Here is a 27,672-nt window from a genome sequence, read left to right as displayed (position 1 = left end):
GCTGCACCGGCATTGGCATCAAAGGAAAGACAAATACAGGCTGCCAGGGCGGCATCCCCCTCTTTTAGGGCTTAGGAGAACCAAAGGATAGAATCTTGTTACAGCCGTCCAAAGCGTTTTGCACGCAAAATCTAGGTTCTTCATTCAGGTCAAGAGGTATTTTTTAATCTAAGTTTGGACAAGGTGAGTGCTGTGCAAGGTGTTAAGCAGATGCTTAGCGACAGCACACAGACCACAGCACGAATCAGAACTGCATTAACGAATCTGCAGGTGAGGTGTGTATCCAGACCCATTTGGAGCTGTGCTGAAGCACCAGCACGTGGATATTTAAGCGGAATGGTAATGTAACATTGTAGCCTGTCTGGAAACAGAAAAGCTCAGTGGTGAGGCTGGCCACAGAACTCATGAGCACCATGCCCACGGTGCCAGAAAGAGTCGCTAATACCACCAGCTACTTGAGCATGTCAGCTCACGGTCAGTTAACCAATATTAATTCCTTGGGCTTTTTTCTCACTCCCTTAATTATCGCTTTCTGGATTTTGGCTCTTGTCCATCACCCTTCTGACTTGGGAGTCCTCAGAGGTGCCAAGAAATTAAGTACTGTTACACCCATGAGTTGGGGACAGGGAGCAGCACACCCCCCTGCCACGGCCAAAATTTTCTTTCTTTCTGCTGTGAAAGCCACACAGAAGTGGCGCCAAACAATGCCCACACATCCAGCTGGGTAATTATTGGTATAGCAAGAAGTCAGTTGGAGCAAATGTTACACCCCAGCCCCTTGGGTTCTGCACAGTGTGTCTCTCACCATTCCTTATGTCAGTGAGTGTGGCCCAGGAGCTCCCATCACAGCCGCGCAGATGTCTGTGCCTGTCCCTCCACGCACTGCCAGCAGAGCGATGCTCGGTATGTCAGGCACTGCAGGGCACAGCAGAGGGGCTCTGCTCTGCCAGAGATGGGGCTGGAAAGGACACACCACGTGCACAGCAAAGGCCAAAAATTCTGATGGGACACTGGGTCAGTCGGTGGACATTAGCTGAGCAGCGGGCTTTGGAAAGGGAGCACGTGCTAATTACTGACAAAGCTAAGTCACATTAAAATGGAGTAGATATCATTGCTTTAGCCTATCATTCGTGCACAGAAGTTGCAGGGAGATCTTAGACCATTCCGTACCGTCCTTCTAGAATTTCTAACAAGAGAAATGGAGCGGGTGCTGCTGAAACGATGCAGCGTGACATGAACAGTCAAAACTCAGCAAACCCCGCATCACGACGAGACTCCATCCCCAACGCCTCTCGCAGTGCAGGGCTGCAGCTCTCAGCCGAGGCGCCAGCACCGCAGCAAGGCTCGGCGTCCCGCACAGCCCCGCGCTCACAGCCCTGCGCGCCCCGCGGCTCACGGCCCGGCCAGGGCAGCACCGGCGGGCAGAGCCGCGCCAACACAGCGCGTCTCCGCGGGGCGCCGCTGAGTGCCGGGCGCGTCCCGAAGCCCCGCAGCTCCCGCACGGCACGGAGCGCCCCGCAGCCCTCCGGCCGCGGCTCCCGGCGGGGCTCTGCCCGGGGCGGGCCGGGGCCCAGGCTGGCGGCCGCCCCCCGCATCACATGAGGGAACTTCGGGCCAATGGCGCGGCGGCGAGGGCCGGGGCCCCGCTCGGCTCCCGCGGACGCTCATTCAAAACGCGGCCGGGCTCGGGCTGCGCCAGCCCCGCGCCCCGGCCGCTGGGGGGCTCCGGCCGGGCGGGGGCTGCGGGGCCGGGCGAGGGCTGCGGGGCCGGGCGAGGGCTGCAGGGCCGGGCGATGCCCGCGAAGATGTCCCGCACCGCCGCGGCCTGAAGGCGCCCGCCCGCCGCCGCGATGCCGGTGAAGAACCGGTACAACCTGGTGGACGATGGCTGCGACTCGCGCGTCCCGCTGCACAACGAGGAGGCCTTCCAGCACGGCATCCACTTCCAGGCCAAGGTGAGCCGCGGCCCGGCCCCGCTCCCCGCCTTCCCTGGCCCGGGGCGGCGGCGCGGCATCCCGGCGGCGGCCCCGATTGGGCGCCGTGCGGTGCGGGCGCCCCGTCCGCCGGAGCCGCGACCCCGAAGCCCGCGCGTGCCCCGCTCCGCTGCCCACGGGAACGCGGCGATCGCCCCGCGGCCGCCACTGCCGGGCTCGCCGTACGCCCCGCCGGCGCAGCTCCCGAGCGCAGCCAGCCTGCAGCCGCGCGCCGGGCCTAGGGGTAAGCGCCAGGCAACCGCGAGAGCTTCACGCCTAAGGTCGCAATCAAACAGGTCATTCCTTTCTTCCTGCTGATCTTTTCTAAGGTGTCTAACGCTTCCTCGCGTGCCTCCTTTGAGAACCGATCGGGGCAGACCCCCGGGCAGGGACCCATCCCGGTTCCGGTGCCATCGGCAGAACCCAGCGGGCATCCGAGCTGTTTGTTCTCTGTGTGAAAAGCGTGGCTGGGAGGTCTGCACTTACACGCACGGTGTGGGGGTTCAGAAATAGGGACGCTGTCAGAAAGTTCATGCCGATCATTAAAGGTGTTTTGGCGTTGCACCACCACCGAGTGAGCAACTTCAGCAGGGCTGGCACTGTGCGGGCAGCGCACGCCCGAGCCCTGGCACAAAGAGCTGCATTTGCTGGAGCAGCTCTGGGGTTTGCTGCCCCTCTGTGCAGGTGGCCAATACTGACAAGGAATGGAATCCATGTCTGCTGAGCTGGAAGAAGGGAAGTATATTCAAATAAAAGCTTTGAAATATGGATTTTGTGCATTTTAGTTTTCCTGATAAAAGAGCTGTAAGGCTTAAACAGGATATAGGATGGATCTGGACAGGTAATCGCATACTTTAAAAGCCCCTCTACCTTAGCAGAGAAAGACAATTAGTCTTCGGCTTCTTTTAATTTAAATTAACACTTGCTGTGCCACACACCACACTGAGGAGAAAAATCCTTGTTTTGCTTCCCAGAGCGTGAGCAGACTGCGCCTTTAACTGAGCGAAACGGGCGCCTCCAGATTGACAGCTTCAGGCACCGGAGCTATTCTGAGTGTGCAGGGCTGAGATGGGCGCACATTGCCTTAGCAACTGCCCGCTCAGTGCTGCTCTGCCAGGGCTGCTCACCGGGCAGCTGCAGCTCTGAGCGCAACACGGCTGGTGGGCAAAAGGTGCGGGGTGTGCGGCCGTGCAGAGCTGCTGCTTGTGGACCGAGCGGGTGCAGCACAGTGGGCTCTGGCTGCTCTCCCTCTCCGCTGCCCTCCAGCTCTGGCTGCTGCGGTTTGGATCTCCTGTGGTTTACCAAAGGACACGGCTGAAGCGGCTGCTCTTAAAAATGCTATTTTGCAAAAGCATCAGAAGAAACGGATGACCTTTCAGATTGCCTGCGGTGTTTGTTTCAAGGCAGATAAAAGAGCAATAAATAACTGAGCCAGGAGAACTCATCTTGAAAATCTCATCTCTGCTATGCAAAAGTTTTCAGGTGAAAACCCATTGCAAGCCACAAATGTTACAGCAGAGAAATGAAAATAGAACTGTCAGTAACAGCGGTGGTCTCCCAAGAGCAGCCCCATAGCAATGTGGGCTCTGTTCATGTGCAACGTTACTGCACTGAATGTTTGCAGGGCTCTTCCTCTCCAGGAGGAAGAAGGGCAGCAGCAGGATGCTGCCTGCATGCAGGACTCCCCTAGCAATCCATGTGGCAGCACAGCACATTGGCAGAGCACAAGGGAGCAGGCAGCTGGCAGCAGAAAGGTGCTGGAGACCCCTGGCCACCTCCTGTCTCACCTTTCAGCCCCAGAGCAAGGGGTGCTGCTGCCTGCATTGTGTGCCTGACAGCTCATGTGTGTGTGCAGCTCAGAGCTTCTCAAAAACAGACTGGGGAGGAGTGACAAAGGATGCATGGTCCCATTTTCAGACCCACAGAACTGTGGCTTGATCAGCAGCAGATACTGCCCTGCAGAGCATGGGCAGAGGCACACCCAGAACCTGAGTGGGGTAAGCCCCAGATTCAGGAGCCCTGTAACACTCCCAATTTGGTAACATTATCCACAACAGGTATTCCTACCAAGTCCTGGGACAAAAGACTCTCACTGAGCAGGGACTCGTCTAACAACAGATGCTGTTTGTTTGGAAGAAGCTTACACCATTAACTCGTGCATTACTTTACAGACATCTCACCTTCTGTCTTTCAGTACATTGGTAGCTTGGACGTTCCCAGGCCCAGCAGCCGCGTGGAGATTGTGGCAGCCATGAGACGGATTCGGGTAAGTCCAAAAGCACGGACCCTCACCTAGAATAAAGGTTACACTCACTGGAGTGATATGGTTGCAGTGCGCTGCTCTGCATTTCCCTCCGCCTCCCCCTTCCTCTGTGCAGCTCAGATCTCAGCAGTCAGCACTGTAGTGCCTCCCTAGGGACTCCCAAGGCATATCAGGACAGACCTGCCCCCGGTGCTTTGCAGATGGATCGCTGGTAGCAAAGCCCAGACACAGACACCAGCCTCTGCCGAGCACATGTGGGGTTGCTCCTCGAACCTCAGACTTATTTTGCCCAGTCTTTGTACAAAAATGGACTTGTACACAATCTGCTCCACAAAAGCACTCCAATTCACTGCCAGTTCTAGATACTTTTTGTTATTATATACTGAAGCATCAGTGGCCTGGCAGATGTTATGAATGTAAATCCCATTAGGCAAGACTGCGGATTCTGCTGCTTACAGAATAATTTGTTGCTTTTTCCCCATTCTCCAATGCAGTTTTGCAGTTCCTGTTTCTCATCAAGTCTGCTTTCTTCCTCCTCTACTCCTTTATTCTTCAGAGCAGCCCGTGAGCGGTCACCAGATTCAGCAGCGATTGGTAGCATGGCTACATCTGCTGCACACACAACCACTTCACATGGGGTGCCCCAAAAGGCCGTGCTGCTGTTGTGCCTGGCTGGAGTTTTACATATGTCTCAAATCAGAGGTTGTTCATGTGTCTCACATCAGCTGAGGCAGGTCTGCAAATCTTCCATTTAAAGCTTTGAAGGGATTATCCCATTCCCTGCCCTTCCCCCCACAGTGTTTAACCATCTAATTTTCATTTAGAAAGCGCTTTTTAAATGTAGCCTGCAAGTGGCTGGGGAACTGATGCATTCATCTTTAGCCAGGCTCAGAAATGCCATTCCCCTGCCTGTGCCTGCTCAGACCGTCAGCACAGCTCTCACTCAGAGCAGCGTGGCAGTAATCTGAGCTGCCTGGTTATTTACAGAGCAGGTGAGCAACAACAGGAAGCAAAGGTGTGGACTACTGGAGCAGTGCAGATACTGATGTAAATAGCACTAAGTTTTCATCCAAAAAGTGGCTTCTTAGTATCTTTAACCCTTGCAAGAAAAAACAGACAGTGTTATAATACCAGTTTCCAAACAATGTTACACTCTCTTTTCACACCTGCTGTTGCCTGGATGGCACAGGGTGCAGCTCAGCGCCTTGGCAATGCAGTAGCACACTCGGGTGCTATACAAGCATGTACAAGGCATGTGACAAACCACTCTGCATTCATGTGTGCCCTCAATTAATCTCATCACAAAATATTTTTAAAGCAGGCATCTTGTATTCTATACTGGATTTTTAATCTTGGAAGCCCTTTCCAAGAAGGGAGGGCTTCCCTTTTCATGTGCACATTGTACAGCAGGATCTCATTCAGACACTTCCTGGCTGCTGAGCGGAAGATGCTCCTCTATTGAAGATACTTAATTGGCACTGATCCTTAATTAGAGCATAAAGAATGAACTGGAAGGTCTTTGAAGGGAATTCTAGTGCACAGAGTACACAACTTAGGAGCGGAGGGAAGATGGGGGTTATTTCTGTAGCATTCATTTGCATGCAGAGGCCTGGTCTTTACTGGAGTTTTTTCCCATGGACTCTCAGCAGCACCAGTTGTAACTGGGAGGAAACACTGGAAGAAGCTATTGGTGGAAACTAGTGTTTTGCTACCATCCTATTGTAGGCGGCAGTGCCTGTTTGCACTGCAAGAGCTAGAAGGGTGCCACAGCTCTGCCAAGCATTGGCAAGGGCACGTTCTGCTGAAGCTTTCATCCTTTGTGCACTCCAGCGTTCAGTTGGAATTCTCTATTGGAACAGAAGAGAAAAGAGGCACAGTACAGGCCCTAGCACAACATTTCCTCTGCTGCCCTATGTGCCCTGTGACATGGGAGCAGGCAGAGCTGGCAGCCAGCTGGGCACAGGGCGGCCCAGGCTCCAAAAGGGAGCGGGGAGGAGGATGAGGAGTCCCAGCCCTGCGTTTTTCCCAGCCTTTGACAGAGCTGGTTGCTCTAGTTGCTCAATAGTAAACTAATACAGGCTCTGCAGCTGCCTTCCTCTCCTGCCTCTGACGCTGGTCTGCAGTCTGTGATTAAAGGTCTTTGCCTCAGGGAAAAAACGAGAGCGACTTAGCACTGACTGAGCTGTGCTGTGAGTGAGATGAGACAGAGGGTGAAAAAAGTAGCAGCTGTACTTGAGAAGTGTACTCCTTGGCTGCTCCTTACTGTCCTGTGCTGGGCTCTTTTGCCAGCTGTACATGAATTATGCCAGGGAGCCAAGGTGGGATTCTCTTGCAGACTTCGGGACTGGTCTTATCACATTCTGTGCTCCCACTGGAGGAAATGCAAATGCAAGAGGTGGAGCAGAGAAGTTGCTGGTCATAGCTCCCCATTATGTAGAGCAAGACAACTTCATGTTTGCAATTCCTCCCGTGGATTATTAGTTGCATACTGCTGCCATGTTATTTTATGATCCTTTGAGTTCAAATTAATCTCTACCTCCTCTTGCCCTGACAGGGGAGGTGATGAAATTAGTTTGCCACTTGAATGAGCGCACTGTGCTCTGACAGGCAGATCAGGTTCCAGGTGGTGGCTGTGAGAGCCCAGCTCCCTGCACAGTACAGCCAGGTGCTCATGGCTCGTGGGCAGCATCCTGAGCAGCATCCACACCTGCTGCTGCTGGCCCATGCCACACAGGGCCGGTGCCTGGCAGCACCCGCTGGGGCTCCTGCATTCAAAGCCAGGATGCCAGCACTGGCTTCCTGCTGGAGTGGATTCATCTGCAGATCTTTGAGCTTTCTCAGCACTCTAAGGAACTTATCTACAACACAAGACTTTTCTTCCTGCAGAACTCAAACAGCAGCTAATGGAAAGAACATGAAGTTCTTGATGGTCCAGATAGCTCCATGATTCAGAAGGGTCACCTCCCTGGATGCTGTGCTCCTGGCTGCCTATTAGATGGGAACTAAATGAGCGAGTTCCTCCCTTAGCCAGGTGAAGGCTCTCACTGAAGTTTGGAGATTTGGAGCACTGGCAACATTGGAACAACAGTGCCAGGAAAGCTTCACTAGCAATGCTTCTGGGCATGGCCTCAGGGTAGGGATGAGCTCTGTAAAACACACAAAAAATCTTGCTCTGTGAGACCGTGGAAAGAATGGCTTTATGTGGAGGGCTAACATTGCAACATCTCCTGCGTGCTTTCCCCAGCTCCCAGCACTAACACTGCCTGGAGAAGGCCAGCTGGAATCTGCCTGCAGCAGCACCAGTGAAGTGCTGCTATCTGAACGGTCCAAAGAGCCTTCAGGAGAGGTGTCCACAGACACCAGGCTACCAGCAGTGCCTCAGTCACTCCACTTAATTACCTCCAAAGCAGAGAGTCAGCTTCTCTGGAATTTGCACTTAGGATTTTACAAAGCCTAGAAATTTCAGGGCTGTCTGGAAGATCTGTCTGAGACCTGAGCAGGAATTAACACTTCGAAAACAGCCAGACGTCGAGCTGCTTATTCATTTTAATCATTTCATAAGGGAACAGGCTACTGGTGCTGGGCCCATCCAAGCACCAGGATGAACAAACAGGAGGCAGGAATCTCGTTTCTTCTGTTAACTGCCATATTTCTTAGGCTTAATGTAATTGAGAAGCTTACCCCAGTGTCTAGTATGCCAACGGAAACATTTATAAATCTTAGCACAGGACACATCTGAAAGGCCTGAGTTCTCCTTGGCACAAGAACCAGGTTCTCACTCCAGTCTCACCCTCATCCTAATTCTTCTTGCTGCTCTCGTGCTCTTAAACATAGACTCAGCATTTTGCCAAGACAGTATTCTAGTGAGAAAGTTCAGTCCAACCCACGCAGTAAATCATATCAACTGGCCAAATATCAGCCAGTAGCTGAAGCATGGCATGACATCAGTTTATATCCAGATGAGTGGAAGTTAAGAGTCCTTCAGACTCTGGTAAAGTAAAGGAGCAGAGATCTGCCTCTGCTGCACTGCTGCAGCTCCCAATCTGAGGGCTGGATGGACATCGTTGGGCAGCTCACAATGAGAGCCATGCGGGGCTGTGAACTGCAGTGGTTTGGGAGCAAATAGAGGTGTCATTTGTCTGCTCTTGCTACAGAAATGGAGGAACCAGGCAGACAGGTGGTGGAGGGCAGGGTGACTACTTCAGCCATCTCAGCTTAATTCATCCCTGAGTGGTGGGACTCCAGAGGTAGAGATGTCTGACTGACCTGACAGTGGTATTCTTTTAGAGCACAATTCCTTCAGTTTCCCTAGGAAGACTCACTTCTTATTGCAGAAGAGAAGTTAGCCAGGATTGCTGCTGCACAGATTTCTCTGCCTGTGTGCTCTTCTTTAGTTACTGTGTTCAAAGCTGAGCAAAAAGAAAAAAGTAGAAGCTGAACTCACAGCGGTCAGCTCAGCTTTCTTGGTTAATCCCTGCAGCCTCTCCCATTATAATTAAATGGTTGGCTCTGCTGCAGCTGAAGCACAGGCTCACATGTAAGAGTCCTCCCATGCAGTGGTGGAATGCTTGCCCTGCTATAGACCTATGTAGCTGCTTGCCAGGATCTGTTGGTTTTGGATGGGAGTCATTCTCTGCTGCAGTTCCTGGAGGGCTTTTCTTTTCAGCCTCTTTGGAAGAGCATCCAAGTGCTCAGCTAATGACAGCCCTGGGCCCTGAAAGAAAACAATGCCAATGTCTTAAATTATTTCAGCAGTCTTCAAACTGGCCATTAATTCTCAGAATGCCATACACTCTCCTTTTATTTACAATATGAGTACGCAGGAAAAATGGGTGATAGTTCTTACACACTTAAGAGTGTGAAACACAAGCATCTCATGGTTTGCTCCAAACAGGCAGCACAGCCTAAGCCAGCTAAGGACACAGCTAATGCTGTGGCTGAGGGAAGTGCTCCATGCTTAGGTTGGTAGCCAAGTCCCATGCAGTAGGTGCTTTAGGAGAGCTGTCAGGAGAGCAGGGCCACCTCAGTTCACACAAACCTTTACATAAATATTGTCATCACACAGTGATATTCACTGATGAACTGTCTGTAGAAGGTGGTGCCATGCTGTGACCACGGGTCCAATCAACACATCGACAAATGTAAAGGCAGGCATCAGGCCTTACAGAAAGGTGGGAGGAGTACTTCAGGTAGGCTTCCCCTAAGCCCATGCACTTCTCTTCCTCCTTCTCCCCATTAAAAAAAAAAAGAAAAAGGACAGCATATTCTACACCAAAGTATGGTTTAAGAGATCTTTTTCTAGCACACCTTTCCCTTCTCTGGAGAACCTTGCAAGGACTGCATCCAAAGCAGATGAATCCTATAGCCTTCAGAGGAGGAGAGCAGAGGTTTTAGGTGTCCTAGCCCAGTGACACTTACAAACCTGCTCTCATTACTTTTGCACAAAGCCTGGCGTGAGCTTTAGTAGTTCTCCATAGCAGAGGCAGGACATGATCAGGCTATAGCCAGTCCTCACCAGAGGCTGCAAGTCTACACTAAAAGCTTAGCTGGAGAAATAACACCGGAGACTTCATTTAGAAAGAGATTTATAGGAGACCACAGGCAGCTTTTGTCCTCTGCCTACTCTCTACACCTTCATGAACCTCTGTCTCTCTATCCAACAGCCCACACAGCTTTGTCTGTACCACTACCTGATACCTGCTCTATTTAGATGGCATAGAAAGCAGATGATGTAGTGCACAGCATATGGTTCCCATACACCCAGGACAGGGCTGTGCCCATTACCTACCTCAGCTCCAGGGCTCCTCCAGGTACTCCTGGGATTCCTTCCCAGAAGTCATCAGAGGTAGTTTAAGGTTTCTATCACACAAGATTAAGCTAATTGGTTTTATCTTTCTAGGCCCTGGCAAAGTAGAGCAAGTGTTTTCAGGGTGGTAATTAAGCATTAATTGCAGCTGAGTTTAACCCTAATGCTTCATTAGTTTGTTTTCTTCTGTTTTGTGCAGCTTGAGCAGAGCCTGGAGCATAGAGTGGGCTCTAAGGGAGGCCCAGGGAACACAGGGGCTCTTATGGCTGCCCAGCCCCACCAGCAGGGCAGCAGAGGCCCAGCAGCGTCATGAGGGTCTGTGGAGCTTTGCTCAGCCTCTCTGTGTAGCCTCCAGCCCGTGGTCACCTTGACAGGCTCAAGCACATCTCATATATATGCTGCTTTACCCGCTGTATGGAGCATTTAATTTTCATAAGCTGAAGCACTGGCTTTAAAAATGTAGCAGCTGCTTTCCTGGAGGAATTTAGTCTGCCACATCGTGGCCTAACCCGAGCTTATTCTGATTTCTGCTGCTTGCACTGTCATAGCACAAAGGGAAGAAGCTCCTGCTGAGCTCTTTTTGCCATGGCAGCACACACTGTTCCTAAGCAGCGCTGCATGGCTGTGGTGGGGAGCTGGCTGTGCTCCACTTGTTGTGAGAGGAGAGGAACAAACTCCTTTTGGAGAGAGCCCAGCCCCTGCTTGTCTACAACCCACCCCATCTCTGGCCTTCTTGCCACAGGACAGCAGTTAGTTGTTTTCTGCCATCGCTGAGCTGTTGAACAGGGTTAGATGTGACTGTGCTGATGGAATGGAGGACATCTCAGAGCTCCTTCTCTGGCCTCACATCATGACCTGGTTTTCCAGCAGGGACCGGTGGTTGTCGCTGCTTCAGCTCCCATCTCTGCTCAGAGAGCACAGCGATAGGATTGATAACAGATGGGTGGGGGGATCAGTCAGTGAAACGTGCCATCTCCAGGCAAGTCACCTCTGAGTGCCTTGTTGAGAGTGCCGAAACCTGGGGCTCCTCCATGAGGGGTGGGACGAGCGAGGGGCACATTCCTGTTGTTTTGCACACGAGTCATGACGGGTTGGTGCTTAGTTCAAGGCTAACGAAATCAGCTGTTGGAGAAAAGCTAAATTAAAATGTTAGCACTAAACAGAACAAGACTCTGTCTGATGCTAGATCTTGGCATTGAGGCAGGTATCTTAAGTGTAAAATAAAGTGGCTCTATTATCGTTATTTCACAAAAGCTTTTGAATTCGCTAGCTCAAATATCAGCATATGAGATCTCTGCAAAGCTTTTATCTGGTTTGAAATAAAGTTGCTTTTTCAGCAGCTGTATTGCTGCTTCTAGAGTGTTACAGAGATGAAATGTAATGGCTTTCAAATTACATGCTGGTGTAGTGCAATCAGCCTTGGCTCAAAGCTGCTTCATTATTGGTGTCCGAAAAATTGTAATTGAGATGGCAACCAGAGAGTAGCAAGCAGATTGGATTAGCTTGTTAATGAGGAGGAGCCCTAGTCTGAGTGACAGCTGTGTGGACAAGGGCAGTACAGCATGGAGTGCCTCCATGGTGCTGGGAGGGCAGGGAGGCTCTGCTCGTGCATTTAAGGGTGTACACTGTCAGCCTTTCTGGTTCTAAGGTTGAGTGTCTGTGTGGGAGAATGGCTGTACCTAATGCCACAAGGATGGGTGCATTCATAGATGCTCCTTTGTACACGCTGTCCTGACTCTTGCCTAGCGTAAAAGCCCCCTGTACTGCATGGATCGCTGTCTTGGGGCACCATACAAAGCAAAACTAAGCCTAGCAGAATAAGATTTGCTAACAAGAGCTTGATTGGTTATGTGTTTGTTTCCTTCATCCTGCTTTAGCTCTATACTAAATGCATCCTGAAGGCAAACAGAATCCGTGCTGCTGAACACAGTACTGTGACAAGCTACTTCATGTTTTCACCAAATAACTGAATGATAAATCTACAGAATAAAAATCTCAAATGAATCCCTGGGGGGCGGGATACTTTGATGAGGGAGCAGGAAGACATTCTCTAAATGGTGTTTCCATGGGCCAGATGGGTTATATGGACTATTTTCAGGACACCTGAATCACTTCCCCCTTCCTCCAGCCTTCTGTCACTGCTAAATCCTTTAAGGGCTTTCACACAGCCATTCCTGAGGGATCAGACTGACTCCATAAACACACCTGCCCTCTCCCCTGCAGCGAGCAGGAAACATGGCATCGTGGCATTTGCTTTGAGTAGGGCAGCTCTGTCCTGTACCTGCTGCAGGACACAAAGCACTGAGGTTCAGAGACCCCAGGGCAGCGTGGGCTGCTTTGGTCCTGCTGCAGCTTCCTGCAGTTAATGATTATGAGTCCTAAACCTCCAGACCTGAAACATTGGATTCTATCCACGTTTTTGCCTGAGGCAATGCTGATCTCCTGTTCTCTTGCTTCCCTGTGTTCAAGCCCAGGGCAGGTGAAGCTGGAGCAGGGAATGCTGCCAGGTCCAGCCTTTCCCACGTGCTGCCCTGAGCTCTGCCCACTTTGCCCAGTGCAGCAGAAGCTATCTGAACTAGTGCTGTGTTTCTCATCATGATTCACTAACCTCATTAGCTCCCCTGAGGCTAAAAGAGTCCTTGAGCAGCTTAATATTCTTGAGTTTTGGAAATGACACAATTAGCATTGAGTTTTTCCTCTCATCTAGTAAGAGTCTTGTTTCCAAATGGAAGAATATAATTTTGTGGACACATTAAGAAATCAGAGATCTTCTCTTCCACAGAGAAGGTTCACTTCAGTCTGTTGGCAATTTTAAATCCTTCTCAAGTCAACCGGAATGGCGTGCTCCAGAATATCCCTAACGACCCACATCTGGGCAGCAGCCCTGCCTGCTGGCTTTTCTAAGGAGGCAGGCTGCTCAGCTGGGAGCACTGCTCGCTGCCTTTGCAAACAGACCCTACAGGCATGGCCTCTGTGGCCCTGCAGCAGCTGGCAGCCTCCAAGCTCAATGGGCTGTTCTGGGTGGAGCTGCTGCACTGCTGGTGCTCACAGATGCAGACTTGTGCAGTGCTTGGAGGCTCTGGGCTTTCTGTGAGAAGTGTTTCCTCAAGTGGAACTGTTGGAGATTGATAGTATTAACAGCCACACAGGAAAGGCTCCTTGTGTGGGAATAAAGCAGATTATTTCAGTCCCTGACTCTCAGACCAGGATATGGCAAGGCTGTTCGTGAAAGTAGCTGGCATTGAGAAATGGAACAGTTCATCTGCACCCAGGGCTTGAGCTAGCAAAGGGCTTTCTGCAGTGAAAGAGAACGAAGCCTGATTGCACCTAGCAAATGAGGCATGAAACCTGGTCTGCACCAAGCAGCACATTAAGCAGCTCAGCATCCCTCACATTCTCATTCTGGTCTAGTTTGTAATCAAGTGCTTTTTCTGAATGCAAATGGAGGTCATGTCCTCATTCTAGCTTGAATTCTCCTTGCACAAAGCTAGAGATGCCAAGTCCAGCTTCCTACATCTGCTGCAGATACGCAAAGAAAATGCTAAATCCTCCACTAGTGTGCTAGCAGAAACCATGAGACACAGGGCAGGATGACAGCACCTAAAATGTACATAGTGCATGATAGCACGTTAGAAGCCAGGAGATGGTCCCTCCCTGCACTGTGTGCCAAAAGAGGGTGGTGGCCAAGCAGATGTAGCTTCTCCAGATTTTCTCAACAGTAAACTAGGTTCCTCCTCCTCCCTTGGATAAGAATATGCCAGACAGACACAAGCAGTGTGTCATCTCTCCCCAGCATGCAGAAGTCACAGAGGCTGAAAGGATGGATACCTGGCCCTCCTGGGAGCAAGGGGCTGACTTACTAATCACTTGGAGCACACAGGCCTTCTGTTCTCTGCCTGCCATATGTGACACCTGCCTTGCACTGAGCCTCAGGAGCACGGATGCTTCCTCTCCATTGTAGCACACAGTGCAGCTCTCAGCCCAACCCCTCCAGCTGCCTTTGCCTGGGCAGAATTCAGTCTCTAACTTGCCTCTTGTCCTGTGCACCAGATTAGAGGGCAACCAGGATATGAAACACTGCATGTAAGAGAACAGACCTTCTTTGCCAGGGTCTCAACATTGTTGTTTATAGGGAAATACAGAATTACTTGAAGGTGTCCCAGTGTATAATTGCAATTTCACTTCCAAGGGTTATTTCAGGTGAACATGACCTGCTTCTGATGAAATTAGCACTTTTTGCCTGTAGTAGCTCAGCAGCTTTGGGATAAGAGCCACGTTCATGTACACTCAGTGCTTGGTACATGAGAGTCCTTGGGGGTAGAGTCCTAAGACACTACTTCATTACTGAAACCAATTAATCACTCAAGACAGGGAAGAGCTGATGCTCCGATCAGCTGCTGAAGGACAGCATGGCACAGTAACAGAAACATTTGCGCATTGCAGGCACCAGGGCCTCACACCAGGGTACAGGTGGATTGCAGGGCTGTTGTGGTGTTCACCCATGCAAATCTCTGCCAGCAGATGAGTCTGACTGCCACACAGCTCTCCCTCCAGCTGCCAGCCCCTTTGCAGATGGGTAGCACTGCAGACAGAAAAGGTAATTTGTTTTCTCCCGTAAATGAATTGAGGTAGGGAGGGACACAGCCCCTCTATGAACTGGAGCTGGCAAGACAAGGGCAGAATAGCTGTGTGTGGGAAAGCTCCCTATTAAACCTGGGGACAGCAGGAGGCTCCTGGAAGTGACAGTCACACAATGGTGCTTTTGTCAGAGAGGCACCAAAGGCCAGATGATGTCACCTTGCACTGGGCTGTGTGGCTGCTTGTGTGCCTCAGGATGGGGCTCAGCACATCGCATCTCTGACAGGGAGGAAGCAATGAAAAGGCTGCTTTTATCCCGCCATTCTTCTAAGAAGCAGGCAAAGAAGCTTTGTTCCAGAACAGCTTGGCTGTTTTCAGAGGTGGAAAATCCCAGTGAGAGCCATTGCCTGTACCCCACCAGCTCCCACCCTCTGCAACAGCTCTGCTCTCAGTCCTGGGTGCACTGATCCACATCCATTGGACTTTCTTAGAGGAACAGCTGAGCTCTGGCCACACTCTTTGCTTTTGCTATACATGGAAAGATCACGCTATCATCAAAGGCCCTCTGGAACTCCAACAGTTGGAGATATCTTAGGGATACAATTTGCTCCTGAGAAAGCCAAGGCAGCATGGATAAAGGCAGCCCTTCTCTCTGCCTCCCCCATAGCAGCATGGGACAGGGTCCTTGCTGCTCTGACAATTGCTGGGTGGGCTGTGGGGTCTGCAGCCTCACAGATGACCACAGGTTTGCACATGCTGTGCAGTGGGGATGTATGATGCTTACCATGAGCGGGTGCTGGAAACTCCCAATTTCAGCTCTCTGCTCTGCCTTGACTTGCCAGGTGAACTCCTGATGAATCATCCTGCCTCAGTTTCCCATGCTAGGACTCCAGTTAACATCTGCCCATCCTAGGGAGAAGCTATGGCTCAGAATTTATGTCTGGAAAAAGACGTGATGAAAGGAAAGCTCTGTTCAAGGGAAAGCCTTCAGATTAGTCAGCTCCCAGTGCTGCTGGTTTTGAATATTTATGAAAGCAGAAAATTGTCAGACACATTTTGCTAAGCCATACAGCTCCTTTCCTGAAAACAAGTATTTCCAAACAGTGCTTGTTTACCTCAATTTCTCAGTGGACCCTCACTCCACCAGGGTGAGGGACAGAGTCCTGGGATGATGGTGTCTGCAAGGGGATGCAGAGGCTGTACAAGCTGCCCAAGCTGAAGCAATGACACAGCACTTCCTTTTAATACAACTGGAGCCTGAAAGCTGTTGTCAGGAGGGAGCATCCAGAAAGCCTGGTCCCACAGATTGCTTCTCTGCAGCTTCCAAAACTTTGGCAGGAGGGCAGCATGTGGTACAGCACCCTAGAGGCGGTTTATTGCTAGACCCCAAGCACTCTTGTGTTTTCACTCTTATGAACCACCTCAGAGATTGTCTCCTAAGCCGAAATAGGAGTTAGCACAAGGCAGCCAGGCCAGGCATGCCCAGCATTCCTGGTGGTGCTTCTTCCAGAAACCTCGGTCCCCTAAGAAGTATCATAAAAAGAGACAGAAAATGCCTAAATCCCTGCAGAGAGCTGAAACACAGCCAAAGCCAGAATTCAGAGCAGTCAGGCCAAGTTCACACATCCTTTCCCAAATACAGGCAACTTTCAAGAGGGTACTTTAGGAGCTGCATTTATGAGCTAAGCCAGGAACCAGCTACACACAGCTGTAGCACCCTGCTGCTGGCCTAGAGCTTTGGATGCACCTGGCTGCAGAGAGCTGCAGCATAAAGCCACCCATACAGCACTGACAGTGCCAAACTGGAAACTCTACAAATGCAAATACTTTGCTAGCTTAAGCAGGGTTTTTGCAATTTCATCCCTCTCCCCTTTCCAATCTGCAGCATAGTTCAGCCTGCTGAAGCCACACTGGGAAGTCAGGATCAGCAGGTCCACAGCCAGGCCTGGCCACAGCTCACCTGGGGACTAACATACCCACACTGGAGCTCCAGAGAGAGCTGAGGGCCCTGAGCTGAGCTGAAGTGGAGCCTACATACCCTGTGTATGGGTGTGAATAGAGGCTGCAGGTGGGGCTGGTCAGGACCATTAAGGCCTGTTGTTGCCCTCAGGATCCTGGTACTGGTGTGTGGTGTCCAGGTGAAACAGGAAGCCTAACAGTCAATGAGGTGACCTGTGGTCAGGGCAGAAAGTTGTAGAGCAGCTGTTAGCTTTCTTCACTTCTTCAGATGAATGTAAACCTGTGCCTGTGGACACTTGTGTCACTGTGAAGTTGTCAAAGTAAGAGCTGGAGGTGTAGCACAGCTCGCCAAGAGAGCCCCAGCAATGAGGGGTGTGGGGAGGGGCTGAGGAGGGCTGGCCTCCAGCTAGATCCAAGTGCTGGGGCTCTTCGTCCTGGAGTCCATCCCCTGCCCTCCAAAAATGTGCCTGTATCTCTGCTCCCAGCTCCCATCTTGGCCACTGCCTGCCTGCTGGGCTAAGCCAGGGCCAGGAAACACTTTCACATACCTTGGATGAGGTCTGTTGAGGAAACACAGAGTCATAGACTGGCTTTTCCCATAAATCCTTTCATCATAGATATTTGACAAGTTGTCTCCAGCTCGTGCACCTAAGCAGAACTGCCACGCCGGGCGCAGTGGCTCCAGGCAGCACGTAGCAGCTGCACGGATCAGTCACCCAGGGCTGGCCCAAGCCACAGGGCTCTCCTTACCGACGCAGATCAAAGCTGAGGCCAGGCACAAGTCTGCAGCCCCGGCCGCGGTCAGGGATGTCAGCACCGCTACCGCGCTCCGGCAGCGCCCGGCCCCAGATCACAGCGGGGACGGCCTGCAGTGCCTGCAGAGCGCAGGCTGGGGGAAAAGAGCTCATTTAAATGAGAAGAAAAGGACTTTGGGTACTTTGCCAGCATTCTCCTTGCCTATTGTACTCCCTGCTTGGTTTCTGCTTTCCCCTGGGCAGTTTTATGTTTCCAAGGACCATAAATTCTTATTTTTCCAGTGGGCAGGAGGTGCGCTCTGGGCCGCGCCGCTTCCTGCCGGGCTTTGTGTGCGTGTTGCCCAGCTACTGTGCGCAGCCCCAGACTATGCCCAGCCCCATTCAGACCGGCCACGGCCCCGTGGCCCCACGGAGGATTCCAGTGGTGCTGGCTTTCCAGGAGGAGCAAAGAGAAGGGCAGGAGACAGCGGCTTCCAGACAGAGCCTGCGGGGCTCAGGGTGACCTGTGTGTGTGTCCTGGCAGAGGTGTGCAGCAAGGCATGCAGTGCCTCTCTGGTGGGACTTAAGGCTGAGCTACAGCCAGTGGCACAAAGGGTATGGGAACTGACAGGGCTCATTTGTCAGATCCAAAGCACCAGTAATCTGCGCTTGCTGAGAGGAAAGTGCATGGGGTGGTGGTGGCGTCATTCCCAAGCAGCAGCCCTCCAAGCATCAATAATTCAAACAGAAGTTGAGATAACACCCTGTACCCATGCCATTCGGGCCAGTTTGATTTGGTGGTAATAACATTCCTGAACCTGAAATACTTGGATTTGCCGTGGGATGAATTCCTAGCATGGCACTCAGTCAGCATCAGGCAATGGGACAGGGAGAGGCCTCTTGGCATGGTGGGGTCAGGGTCCTGGTCCAACCAAGATCCTGCTGCAGTGGTAGAGATCCCACAGAGCCTCCTGCAGGGGAGCAGAGCTGAGCAGAGGTTCCTCTGCCCATAGTGCCAGGGCTGCACTGGGAGCGTGGCTGAACAGCAGCCTGGGCTGGCTGAGGAAAGTACAGCTGCAGGAAGAAACAGGCCATTAGCAGACCTGTGACATCGTCCTTTGAGTGCACAAAGTACTTCCAGCAGGGGTTCTCCTGCTTCAGAAGCACAGCGAGCCTCTGCCCCAGGTTCCAGGAGGGCCCTGGCTCCTGCAGCTCCCTCAGGGCTGCTCCTTCTGCTCCGTGTTCATGGGGAAGTGCACTTCATGGACAAAGTCTACCTCCAGGACCTGCAAACTCTGCTTTATGACAGTTCTCACTTGCATAACAAAGGCCCTGATGCCTTCAGTAATTAATCACATTAAGAATTGCTTCTGTGAAAAACTGTTCACACAAGTTGTTCATAGTGCTGGAAACTGCGCATGATTTCAAATGTGCATTAGCCCATCTCTTTCATCAGCAGATGGAAGCTGGTAACTGCATGTGTAATTTATCTCTGCTTGGGCGGAATTATCAGATGAAATATGCATTGCACAGTGCCATTAACATTTCCAGTCATACAGTCTCTAGCTCTTGGGTGAGTTAGTATTACATGCCAGCAGTGTGTGGGACCATATGAAAGGCAGAGACTTGAACACAGGGATTTAAAAGCAAAAATAGAAAGTATTCCAGGTCAGATGCATCAGAAATAGAATTAATGAAGTTGCTAAATTAAATGAGATCCAGTGCCCTTTTTTGACCTGCATTTTTTTATAAAATGTCCCCTCTTGTCTCCATAGCTAATAAAACTGCCAGGTTTGCCCACTGATTCTCCACTTACAGTGGCAGCTTCAGATTTCTTAACATCTAGAGGAGCTTTTCTCATAGGATTACACAAGCAGCAGGAGAATAACTATTGAAACTCAGAAGGCAGCAGAGATGAACACTGCTGCGTTTGCAAATTTGGAAAAAAAAGTTCAAAGCAATTCAAAGGTAGGAAATACATGCAGGGAACAGACCTTGCTCTGTGGCAGCAGTGTAAGGAGAGCTGGGAGCTGTATGCTCACCTGGGACTGCTCAGCTGGGAGACACTGCGCTATCCTGGCATCGCTTTTCTTCACTGGCCTTTTTGTCCAGCAAGTCACTTTTATTGGAATACTGAGTCCTGTTTGAAAGGCAGCCGTTAGATGACGGAAGCTGCATCCCATCTGCTTGCTCCATGCAGAGGTGGTGAGGGTTTGGCAGCCAGCAGTGCCCTCCAGGGCTGCCCTGCAGTCAGGCTGTGCTGTGGTACCTCCTGGAGGCTCCTCTGTGCTCCTGGCAGCCCGGCCGTGCACTGCTGCTCCCGGCTGTTGGCTTTCTGTCCAGCATAGAAAGAAAAAATATCTCTGCAAAACCCAGACTTGGACTTCGCTTAAAGACTCTGAGTAAAGAGCCTTGTTTGAATGTAATTGCACCCCTGTTGCTACAAGGGGAAAATACACTGTATTACTCTCTCTTTCTTGGAAAGCTCGGCTAGTATTTTCCCAGCCATTTGTGTACAAAGAAAGATAAATAGCTCTTTAGCGGGCAGAACAATCTCTCTGGGTTTTATTGACATTTGTGCCAGCAGCTGAGGAGCAGCGGCCTGGCAGAGCTGAGCGTGGGCTGGTGAAGCTGCGTGGGGGGAGCAGCTGGGGGTACAGTGAGGGGCTGGAGGAGCTGCTGCAGGACGGATGCGGGCTGCCTGAGCACCGTGCTGCTTGCCTGCTTGCCACCTCTTTGCCCATCGCTGTCACTCCTCCCTATAAATAAAATATGTATATGGCAAATTTAGCTCCAGCTGCACGCACAGTGGGGCTGTAGATAGATTTTTAAAGAGCTTGACTCCAAGTAATAATTCATGGGGGGATCAAAAGGCTGTGGTTTAATCAGGGGTCTGTCTAATACCATCAGAAGCCTGATGCACGTGAATAGCCATCCCATTGTCTGCCTGCAAGGCCAGTGTAGCTCACAAAGGGTGCTGGGGAATTGGAGAGCCATGTTCTGCTCTGCAGATCCTGGGTAACGCACCCACAGCACCACACTCTGTCCTTCAGCATCAGGCTCCCAGAGGAGCTGCCTGGGCTCCCCTGCTGTCTCAATCACTGCCTGCGGCTCCTCCGACTCTATCAAGAGATAAGGTTGTTAATTAGGTGTCTAATTACACAGTGTAGGTGAGCTTCAGTCTGCACGCTGCCTCTCGGACTGGGATCACATGCTGTAGCTGCACTGTCAGGTCTGTGTGCTGGTGTGGGTGAACTGACGATCTGGCCCAGGAAAGCTGGATTTCAGATAGGGACAGCAAAAAACACAGGGTGTCAAATGCTGTTTGGAAGCTGAAAATTGTGCCTGAAGTGGGGCCAGCAGGGATCAGTACAGTAAATACACATCTTTAGAGTAGAGGGGCTCTGCCATTCTTCTTAGTTATCATCAGAAGCAGCATTTAAAAGCCATGAGTTTAATTTTCAACACAAACGGAGGTGAGTTTGGTCTGCAGACACCTGCAGATAAGGAGCTGGGTTTTTCTCCAGAGGTACTGGGCACACCGAGGTTAATGTGATTATGTCCATGACAGATATAATTGCATTATTGCCACCCATCTGGCCCTCCCTCAATTCAGAAGTGATTTTATATTCGCCATGCACTGCAGCACTGAAATACAAGGGCACCAGAGATGCCATAAATCACTGCATGACGTGTGCTGCCAGGGCCACCTCCCGAGCCAGACACTGCTGCGTGTTCTCACCACACTGTGCAAGGTGCTTCAGTACCAGCATGCCAGGAGATTCCTCCAGGCTCTGAACCAACAGTCCCCAGCCTTTTCCTGCACAGTTACCTGGGATGGGGGTTCTGCTCCAGCACCGGCATCCAAAGCCCCTCGCTATTAGGTGCTCTTTAATAGCACCCTGCTATTAAACACAGGAACATTTCCATGTAGAGCACTGACAGTGGCTGCAGTTTCAGCTGCCCTCCCAGTCCCACCTCTCTTCTAACCTGTGCTTGTCTTCCCATCAGTATGAATTCAAAGCCAAGAACATTAAGAAGAAGAAGGTGAGCATCATTGTGTCTGTGGATGGCGTGAAGGTGATCCTGCGCAAGAAGCAGAAGGTGAGGCTCCTCTTGCCCAGCCCTGGCATTGGCTTTGGCCTTGTCTGAGTCACATCACTGCTCAGCACAGTCAGGCTGCTAACCAAAACCAGCCTTTTTTTAACAAACACCCAGAATTTTCAACTGAAAAAGCCTCAATTTTTCACCCCCACACACACATAAAAAATGATAACAAAATCTCACTGAAGAAAGGTGAGGAAATTACACTGTGGGAGGATGATTTCTACCAAAAAAATGTAAGGCTTTCAGGAAATGCAGTTTCTTTTCCTCGTTAACTAGCAGGCTTTCTCAGCTGTGCAGCCCCATGCCTGCTCACACTGTGCAGAGCCCACAGCTGCCCCCGCTCCTCAAGCTCTCACTCAGAGCCCTGCCCCACAAAACGAGTTAATCCTCTGCATATTTGATGCTATAAATTAATCTTTAGGACAGCTTTCAGCCCTGGAGGCTATGATCAGATGACCAGATATGATAAATGATCAAAGAAGTCTTTTTCCATCCAAGATACCGACTGAACAGCCACTGCTAATGCAGTTGGGCTATAGCCCTGCCCTTGGCTGGAGACAGATGTGCCTTTTTCCATGGTTCCTGCCCATGGGAGTGGTGGAGTTTGGGTCCCTGTGATCTGCAGTAATTGTGCTTCTGCTATGTGCTTGCAGCGAAAGGAGTGGACGTGGGATGAGAGCAAGATGGTGGTGATGCACGATCCCGTGTACAGGTATGTGCCAGGGCTTTGCACACCCAGATCTGGATCACTCATCTGGATCAGATGCTTTGAATCAGATGTATCCTGCTTGCTTTCCAAACCCCATGAAAAAAATGATTTAGGTCACAAAATTACTGCTGGTGGGAATCTTCCATACATTTCTGCCAGCGAAGAGACTGACTGAGCTGGCTTTGAAGCTGGCTCTGCGTCAAGCAGAGGTCATGTTGAGTGACCTCCAGAGGCACCTTCTACTCAAACTGCTCTCTGATTCAAACGCAGAGGACACACAGGCTTCCTTGGTCTGCCTGTAACGCGTGGCTCGCAGGATGCTGTGAGCCTCTAAAGAAGGGCCTGATGCTAAGGCATGACTTCTCAAAGGGAATAGTTTGTACAGGATGCAGTAGGATAGAACTGACTTTCCATAGCACGTGCTATGGGATCTCTGGGTATTTTGGAGATGAGAAGTTTCATCCCGAGGCATCCTCTGCCCCTCTGCTTGGTGACAACGGTAGGCAAACCAGCAGGACTCTGTCCTGGGTCTTAGCAAGCAGAGGAGCCCATGAATTCTGTTACTTCTTACACATGTTTAACTCCTCCTGTCCCTCCCCCAGAATCTTCTATGTGTCTCACGACTCACAAGACCTGAAAATATTCAGTTACATCGCTAGGGACGGTGCCAACAACTCCTTCAGGTGCAACGTCTTCAAATCCAAGAAGAAGGTGGGGTGTTCCACACTCATGCCCAGACCCTGGGGGGGCACCGGGAGGTGGTGGGGCCGCCCTGGGACCCCAGCGCAGGGCTGACGGTGTGTGTGCTCTGCAGAGCCAGGCCATGCGTGTGGTGCGCACGGTGGGCCAGGCCTTCGAGGTGTGCCACAAGCTGAGCCTGCAGCACGCCCTGCAGAACGCTGACGGCCAGGCGGACGGTGCCAGCGACAAGTCGGCAGAGGAGCAGCCATCTGAAGGTGACATTCCGTGGGGTCTGGGCAGTGGCGGCAGCAGAGTTGCATCGGGGTGAGGGAGGCTGCAGTGATGTGTCCTCATGGGACAGCTGCAGCGATGGCGAGATCTTTGTGCCCCGTTGGCTTGGGGGCCTGGCTGATCCGGCACCTTCCCAACCTGAGCCCCATGGAGGCTAAAGCAAGCCTTGGCCATTCTCCCCAGGCTGTCATGTCTGAGCTCTGGCTGGCAGCCTTGGTCCTGCAGTGGAGGGGCTTTGGTTCATTTTTCCATTTCATTTTAAGTGCACCAGATAAAGGGCTCCAAGATCACAGATGTGGACGAGGTTGGCCTTGACTCTGATGGCATCTGTGTATCCGAGAGGGGAGCAGGAGAGCTGCCCACTGCCAGGGGTGAGCTGAGCACACTGAAACCTGGACAAGGCTCCAAGGACAAGAACTGCCAGGTAAGGGCCAGGAGGGGGGGTCACCACTGCTGTCCCTTTACGCACAGCTATAAGGAGAACTCCCAATTTCCCGGTGCCCTGCTCTGGCTGTCCCCAACCCCGCAGCAGCACCACTTGACCAGAACCCTGCTCCATGCCACACAGGTGGCTGGACAGATAACAGGTGGAGTGGAAGCAGCATCCCTGCTGAGGGCATTTTCATGCTGTGCAGGCAGGTGTCTAGTCTAGTCTGCAGCAGTCCTTGGCCATGCTCCAGCAGCAGCCGCAGCTCACTGCTTCCCCCCACCAGCAACATCTCTCGGGGCAGCCCCTGCTGCAAAGGGGCTAAGGGCGTGCTTGGTGCTGGCTGTGGACACGCCGTAATGAATAGTTGCTCTGCAGAGCTGTTTGAGGGAGTGTTTCCTGGCTGCCTTAATGGCATTATTTCATTTTACACAATTGTATCGCTTGCGGGGCCTGGCCGCAAGCAGCTGCAATGAAATGCATTCAGTTGGATTTATTTTCTTGGCTCAGGAGGCAGGGCTTCACTGTGCCTTTCCGTTTAGACGCAGATGCGCTGCTGACCTGGCTTCATACAGTGCTGGGGCTGTGGGGGCAGCTGTGATCCCTGGGTCACTGCACGGGGCCCCATCAAACACCTGGGGAGCCACTGTCTGAACAACCCCAGCACGAGCTGAGCCATCTTCTCACCACGTCTTTGTCTCTGCGCCAGGACTCCGAGAGCTGCTCCTTGTACCCGGCCAGCTCACAGCAGCTGCTCAGCCCGGGCAGCCCCTGCTCTTCAGCCTCCATCACCCCACTGGCCTCCCAGCACTGCCTCCAGCTGCTCCAGCAGCAGCTCCTCCAGCAGCAGCAGCAGACACAGGTGGCAGTGGCTCAGGTACACATCCCACCTTCCCTTGGGCAGCACCAGCCCCGTTCCTCTCCCTGTAGAGCCTGGGTAAAGGGGTGTTGCGCAGCGATGGCCCTACAAACCAGGGATACTCCCGTCGTGGCGTGGAGACCAACTCCCCTCCCGCCCCACCTCACACGCCGCCCCACCCACCGCTGGCCCCAATCCCCCGCCTCGGGCGTAGCGCCGCGCGGCCGCCAGGGGGCGCCAAAGCGCCGCGCAGCGCCGCGGGACAGAGGGGAGCTGGGGCGGCTCCGCGGGTGCCGGGGGAGAACCAGGGGGACCGGGGAAGGCTCCTGGGGCACCGGGGGAGGCTCCGGCGGCGCCGGCCCCGCAGCCCCGTCCCGCCCGCAGGTGCAGCTGCTGAAGGACCAGCTGGCGGCAGAGACGGCGGCGCGCATCGAGGCGCAGGCCCGGGTGCGGCAGCTGCTGCTGACCAACCGCGACCTGCTGCAGCACGTCTCGCTGCTGGTGCGGCAGCTGAAGGCGCTGGAAAGCCGGGCGCAGCGGCGGCAGCCGGGTGAGCGAGCGCGGGGAGCAGGCACCGGGCACCGGCAGCCCCGGGGCCGCCCGCGGCTCCTCACCGCCCCTGGTCTCTCTGCGTCCGCAGTTGACCGTTCGCTGCAGAACCTGTCCCTGGCGCAGTCGCTGTCGCTCAACCTCAAGAACCACTACAGCCTGGACTTCGCCCTGCCCTCCACCTCCACCCCCGCCAGCGTCCTGGGCAGTCCCGTGGCTCCCCGCTCGCCATCGGCGCTGGGCGCCGGGGATTCCTACCTCAACCTGGTCGGCCTGGAGGGGGCCGGGCCCTGCTTCGGCAGCAAGGACGGGGCCGAGGGTCCGGCGGGGCACGAGGGGCTCAGCCGGCGCGTGGAGGGCTCCGAGGTCAGCGACTTGGCGCTGCTCAGCGGGAGCGGCCGGCAGAAGGCAGAGGACGCGGACAGAGGGGACGAGGACAGGTGGGGCTCCGCGGCCGACGCAGCAGCCGAAGCGGGGCGCCCTGCCCCTGTCAGCGCTAATCCAAAGCGTAGCACCGTGCCAGCTAACGTGTAGAAAATGAACCTTACGCCAGCCCCAAGCGGCACAGCAGCACCGGCCAGAGCAGCGCTTGCAGCTGCTAGGGTATGGGAGGGAGAGCTGTGTCCTTGGCAGAGGAAAGCTCAGGTTGGGGACGGGCAGAGGAATCTCAGGAGAGCAGAGCCCGGGGTGGGATTCACTGTGTGCACACATGGGAACGGGGATGGGGGGGATGCTGTCTGTCCTGCTCCTGTTCCCTGGAGCAACTCAACCAATGCTGCATCCCTTGCATGCCCCAGCTTCAAAATACACAACAGTGGGTTGACTGAAGAAACCCAAAGATGCATCTGGCTTTTGGAGAGCCCAGGGCAGCTGGACTGAGCCCTGTGTGCAGGTAGGTAAATCCTTGCCCATCACCTCCTCTTTGCTCTTGCTTCCCAGGCGGCAGCAGCCCATTCCCAAGCTCAACCCACCGCCACCCATCCTACGCAAGAGGTCAAGCAAGACCTCCCCGAGCCTAGAAGTGGACATTAAGCCTGAGAGTACTGCCCACGTGAGCCTCCCCAGCCCCAGTGTGTCCGGCCTCACCAGCATCACTGCCACCTCCCTCACCCTCCTGGACCCTGAGGCAAGGACTCCTGCACGGAGCGCTGCTGCCAATGCAGAGCCCCTCTCTGTTGGGACCTACCAACATGTTCTGAGCAAGGACAGGTCTGGAGAGAATGGGCACACATCCCCTCCATCCAGCATCCATGATCCCACAGCCAGTGATGCCCTGAGCAAGGACTTGGCCTCACTGCTGAGCCCCACGGACAGCACACTGCCGTTCTCCCCTGCAGATGACACCTGTTTGCACATCAGCTTCTCAGAAGATGAGCTGCTGGAGCCGGAGCTGGACACTACTGTGGGGCCCAGCAGGGTCCCTTCTTAGTTGGACACAGCACTGGCAGCCGGCTGACAGGCAGTCACAGTGGCTCTTTCCACATCGCTCCCCCTGCACACTGGGGTTACAGGGTCCCTGCACCCTGCCTGGGTCAGGTTCCTTCACTGTCCCTGCTCCATGCATCAGCTCCTGCCACGTGTGGGCTGCAGCAGAGAGTGCAACCCGGTCAGCCCCTGTCCTATTCTGCACCAGTTCGTGCTGTCTTCCTGCTTTGCCCAGCCCTTTTGTGTTCTGTCCTTCCCTTGGTCAGACATGCCAAGTGGGTCTTTGTCCCAGGGAGCTCTCACTTCTGCTGCCTGGCAGAAGCACAGATCCCACTCATTACCACATCCCTGGCTGCTGCAGACAGCCCCAGCTCCACATCCTTCCCACTGCATCCCCAGCCCTGCTGTGGTGGGGTGGCCTCGGGAGGGAGAGATGCAGACACCTCACTGCCTTCAGACCGGTCCTGTTTTGGAGACAGCAGCTTCACCGCCCCACTGCTGTGTCCCTGTGCAGCAATGCCACCACTGCCTCCCTCCAAAGGTGCCTTTTCCTATGCTGGGCCACTTACTGTCCACACAGACTGGGGCTGCCCTGCGAGAGGCTGGTATGGGGTGACTGCCCACAGGGGAGAGTCGGGAGCCCCATGCCACAGCAGGTGCTCCGCATATTTTGGGGTGGCACAGAGGCAGCTGCTCCATGCACACCTCTCTGAGCACTTTGGGGCTGCTCTGTCATGTTGGGGTGTTATGAAATGGTTCAGTGTGAAGTTGGAAGCATGAATGTCTGGGGTTCAGTTTGCAGATGGAAGGTTTAAGGAAGAAACCCAGCCCTGTGGGGAGAGCCAAGGCAATACTTGGTGCTGCCACACAGCCCTCATCAGCACAGGCTGGAGCAGGTTCTGGGGAGGGACCCTGGGAGGTGATCCTCCACTCACTGTTTGCAAGAGGAGGTTTGGGAATGTGCTGGAGGCTCGAGTTGGGGAAGTGTCAGGAGATGGAGGCTCAGAGCAGCCATTCTGCCCCAGTGCAGAGTGTGGCAGGACCTCAACAGCACAGCACTGTGGGGCCCAGGGCTGACCAGGAGCCGATGGGAGCTGATGACAGAGGGCCCGTGGCACCACCAGCACTGCTGAGGACACACGATGGGAGCTGTGGATTTGTAAAGCTGTGGTTGGGCCGCGTGTTAGTGTGGTAGAGACAGATCGACCACTCCTTTAGGAAATAAAGTACACAGCAGTTTGGTAACTGAGTTTTAAAGAAAATAAATGCCTCGAATTTGCAGAGCTGGTGCCATGTTCTCTGCCCCATTCA

The 27,672-nt window shown here is 53.1% G+C and overlaps 2 protein-coding genes across 3 annotated transcripts in view; one reads left to right on the top strand and one right to left on the bottom strand.

Moving 5' to 3' along the window:
* Positions 1 to 25,322, bottom strand: part of TTLL11 (tubulin tyrosine ligase like 11) — an 83,653-nt gene extending 58,331 nt beyond the window's left edge. The window contains exons 1-3 of one of the 2 annotated variants that reach the window (XM_042878634.1): positions 25,195 to 25,322; positions 19,356 to 19,648; positions 4,154 to 4,265 (exon numbers count right to left, since the gene is read on the bottom strand). The gene's annotated coding sequence lies outside the window, so the exon portion shown is untranslated. The remainder of the gene's footprint in view (positions 1 to 4,153; positions 4,266 to 19,355; positions 19,649 to 25,194) is intronic. The other variant, XM_042878631.1, reaches the window with a different exon arrangement.
* Positions 1,837 to 27,642, top strand: LOC122184081 (carboxyl-terminal PDZ ligand of neuronal nitric oxide synthase protein-like). The gene is made up of 11 exons (XM_042878635.1): positions 1,837 to 1,955; positions 4,168 to 4,239; positions 21,325 to 21,417; positions 22,074 to 22,132; positions 22,732 to 22,840; positions 22,944 to 23,085; positions 23,365 to 23,525; positions 24,238 to 24,405; positions 24,772 to 24,937; positions 25,028 to 25,376; positions 25,876 to 27,642. The coding sequence occupies exons 1-11, from the start codon at positions 1,851 to 1,853 to the stop codon at positions 26,363 to 26,365; spliced, it is 1,914 nt and encodes a 637-aa protein (XP_042734569.1). The 5' UTR covers positions 1,837 to 1,850; the 3' UTR covers positions 26,366 to 27,642.
* Positions 27,643 to 27,672: the final 30 nt, after the last annotated feature.

Source organism: Lagopus leucura, unplaced genomic scaffold (genome assembly GCF_019238085.1).
Source record: "Lagopus leucura isolate 7727_CA_CO unplaced genomic scaffold, USGS_WTPT01 Super-Scaffold_100022, whole genome shotgun sequence".
Classification (NCBI taxonomy): domain Eukaryota; kingdom Metazoa; phylum Chordata; class Aves; order Galliformes; family Phasianidae; genus Lagopus; species Lagopus leucura.
The sequence above is the reverse complement of the archived record's forward strand: the minus strand, read 5'-3'. Positions and strand labels throughout refer to the sequence as shown.

What these genes read in the sequence shown, in the direction of transcription:
- LOC122184081 (XM_042878635.1), top strand. Translation starts at nt 1,851, where the DNA reads ATGCCGGTGAAGAACCGGTACAACCTGGTGGACGATGGCTGCGACTCG. An exon ending in CAGCCATGAGACGGATTCGG is followed by an intron (nt 4,240 to 21,324) that starts GTAAGTCCAAAA and finishes TCTTCCCATCAG; the next exon opens with TATGAATTCAAAGCCAAGAA. An exon ending in CACAGGTGGCAGTGGCTCAG is followed by an intron (nt 24,406 to 24,771) that starts GTACACATCCCA and finishes TCCCGCCCGCAG; the next exon opens with GTGCAGCTGCTGAAGGACCA.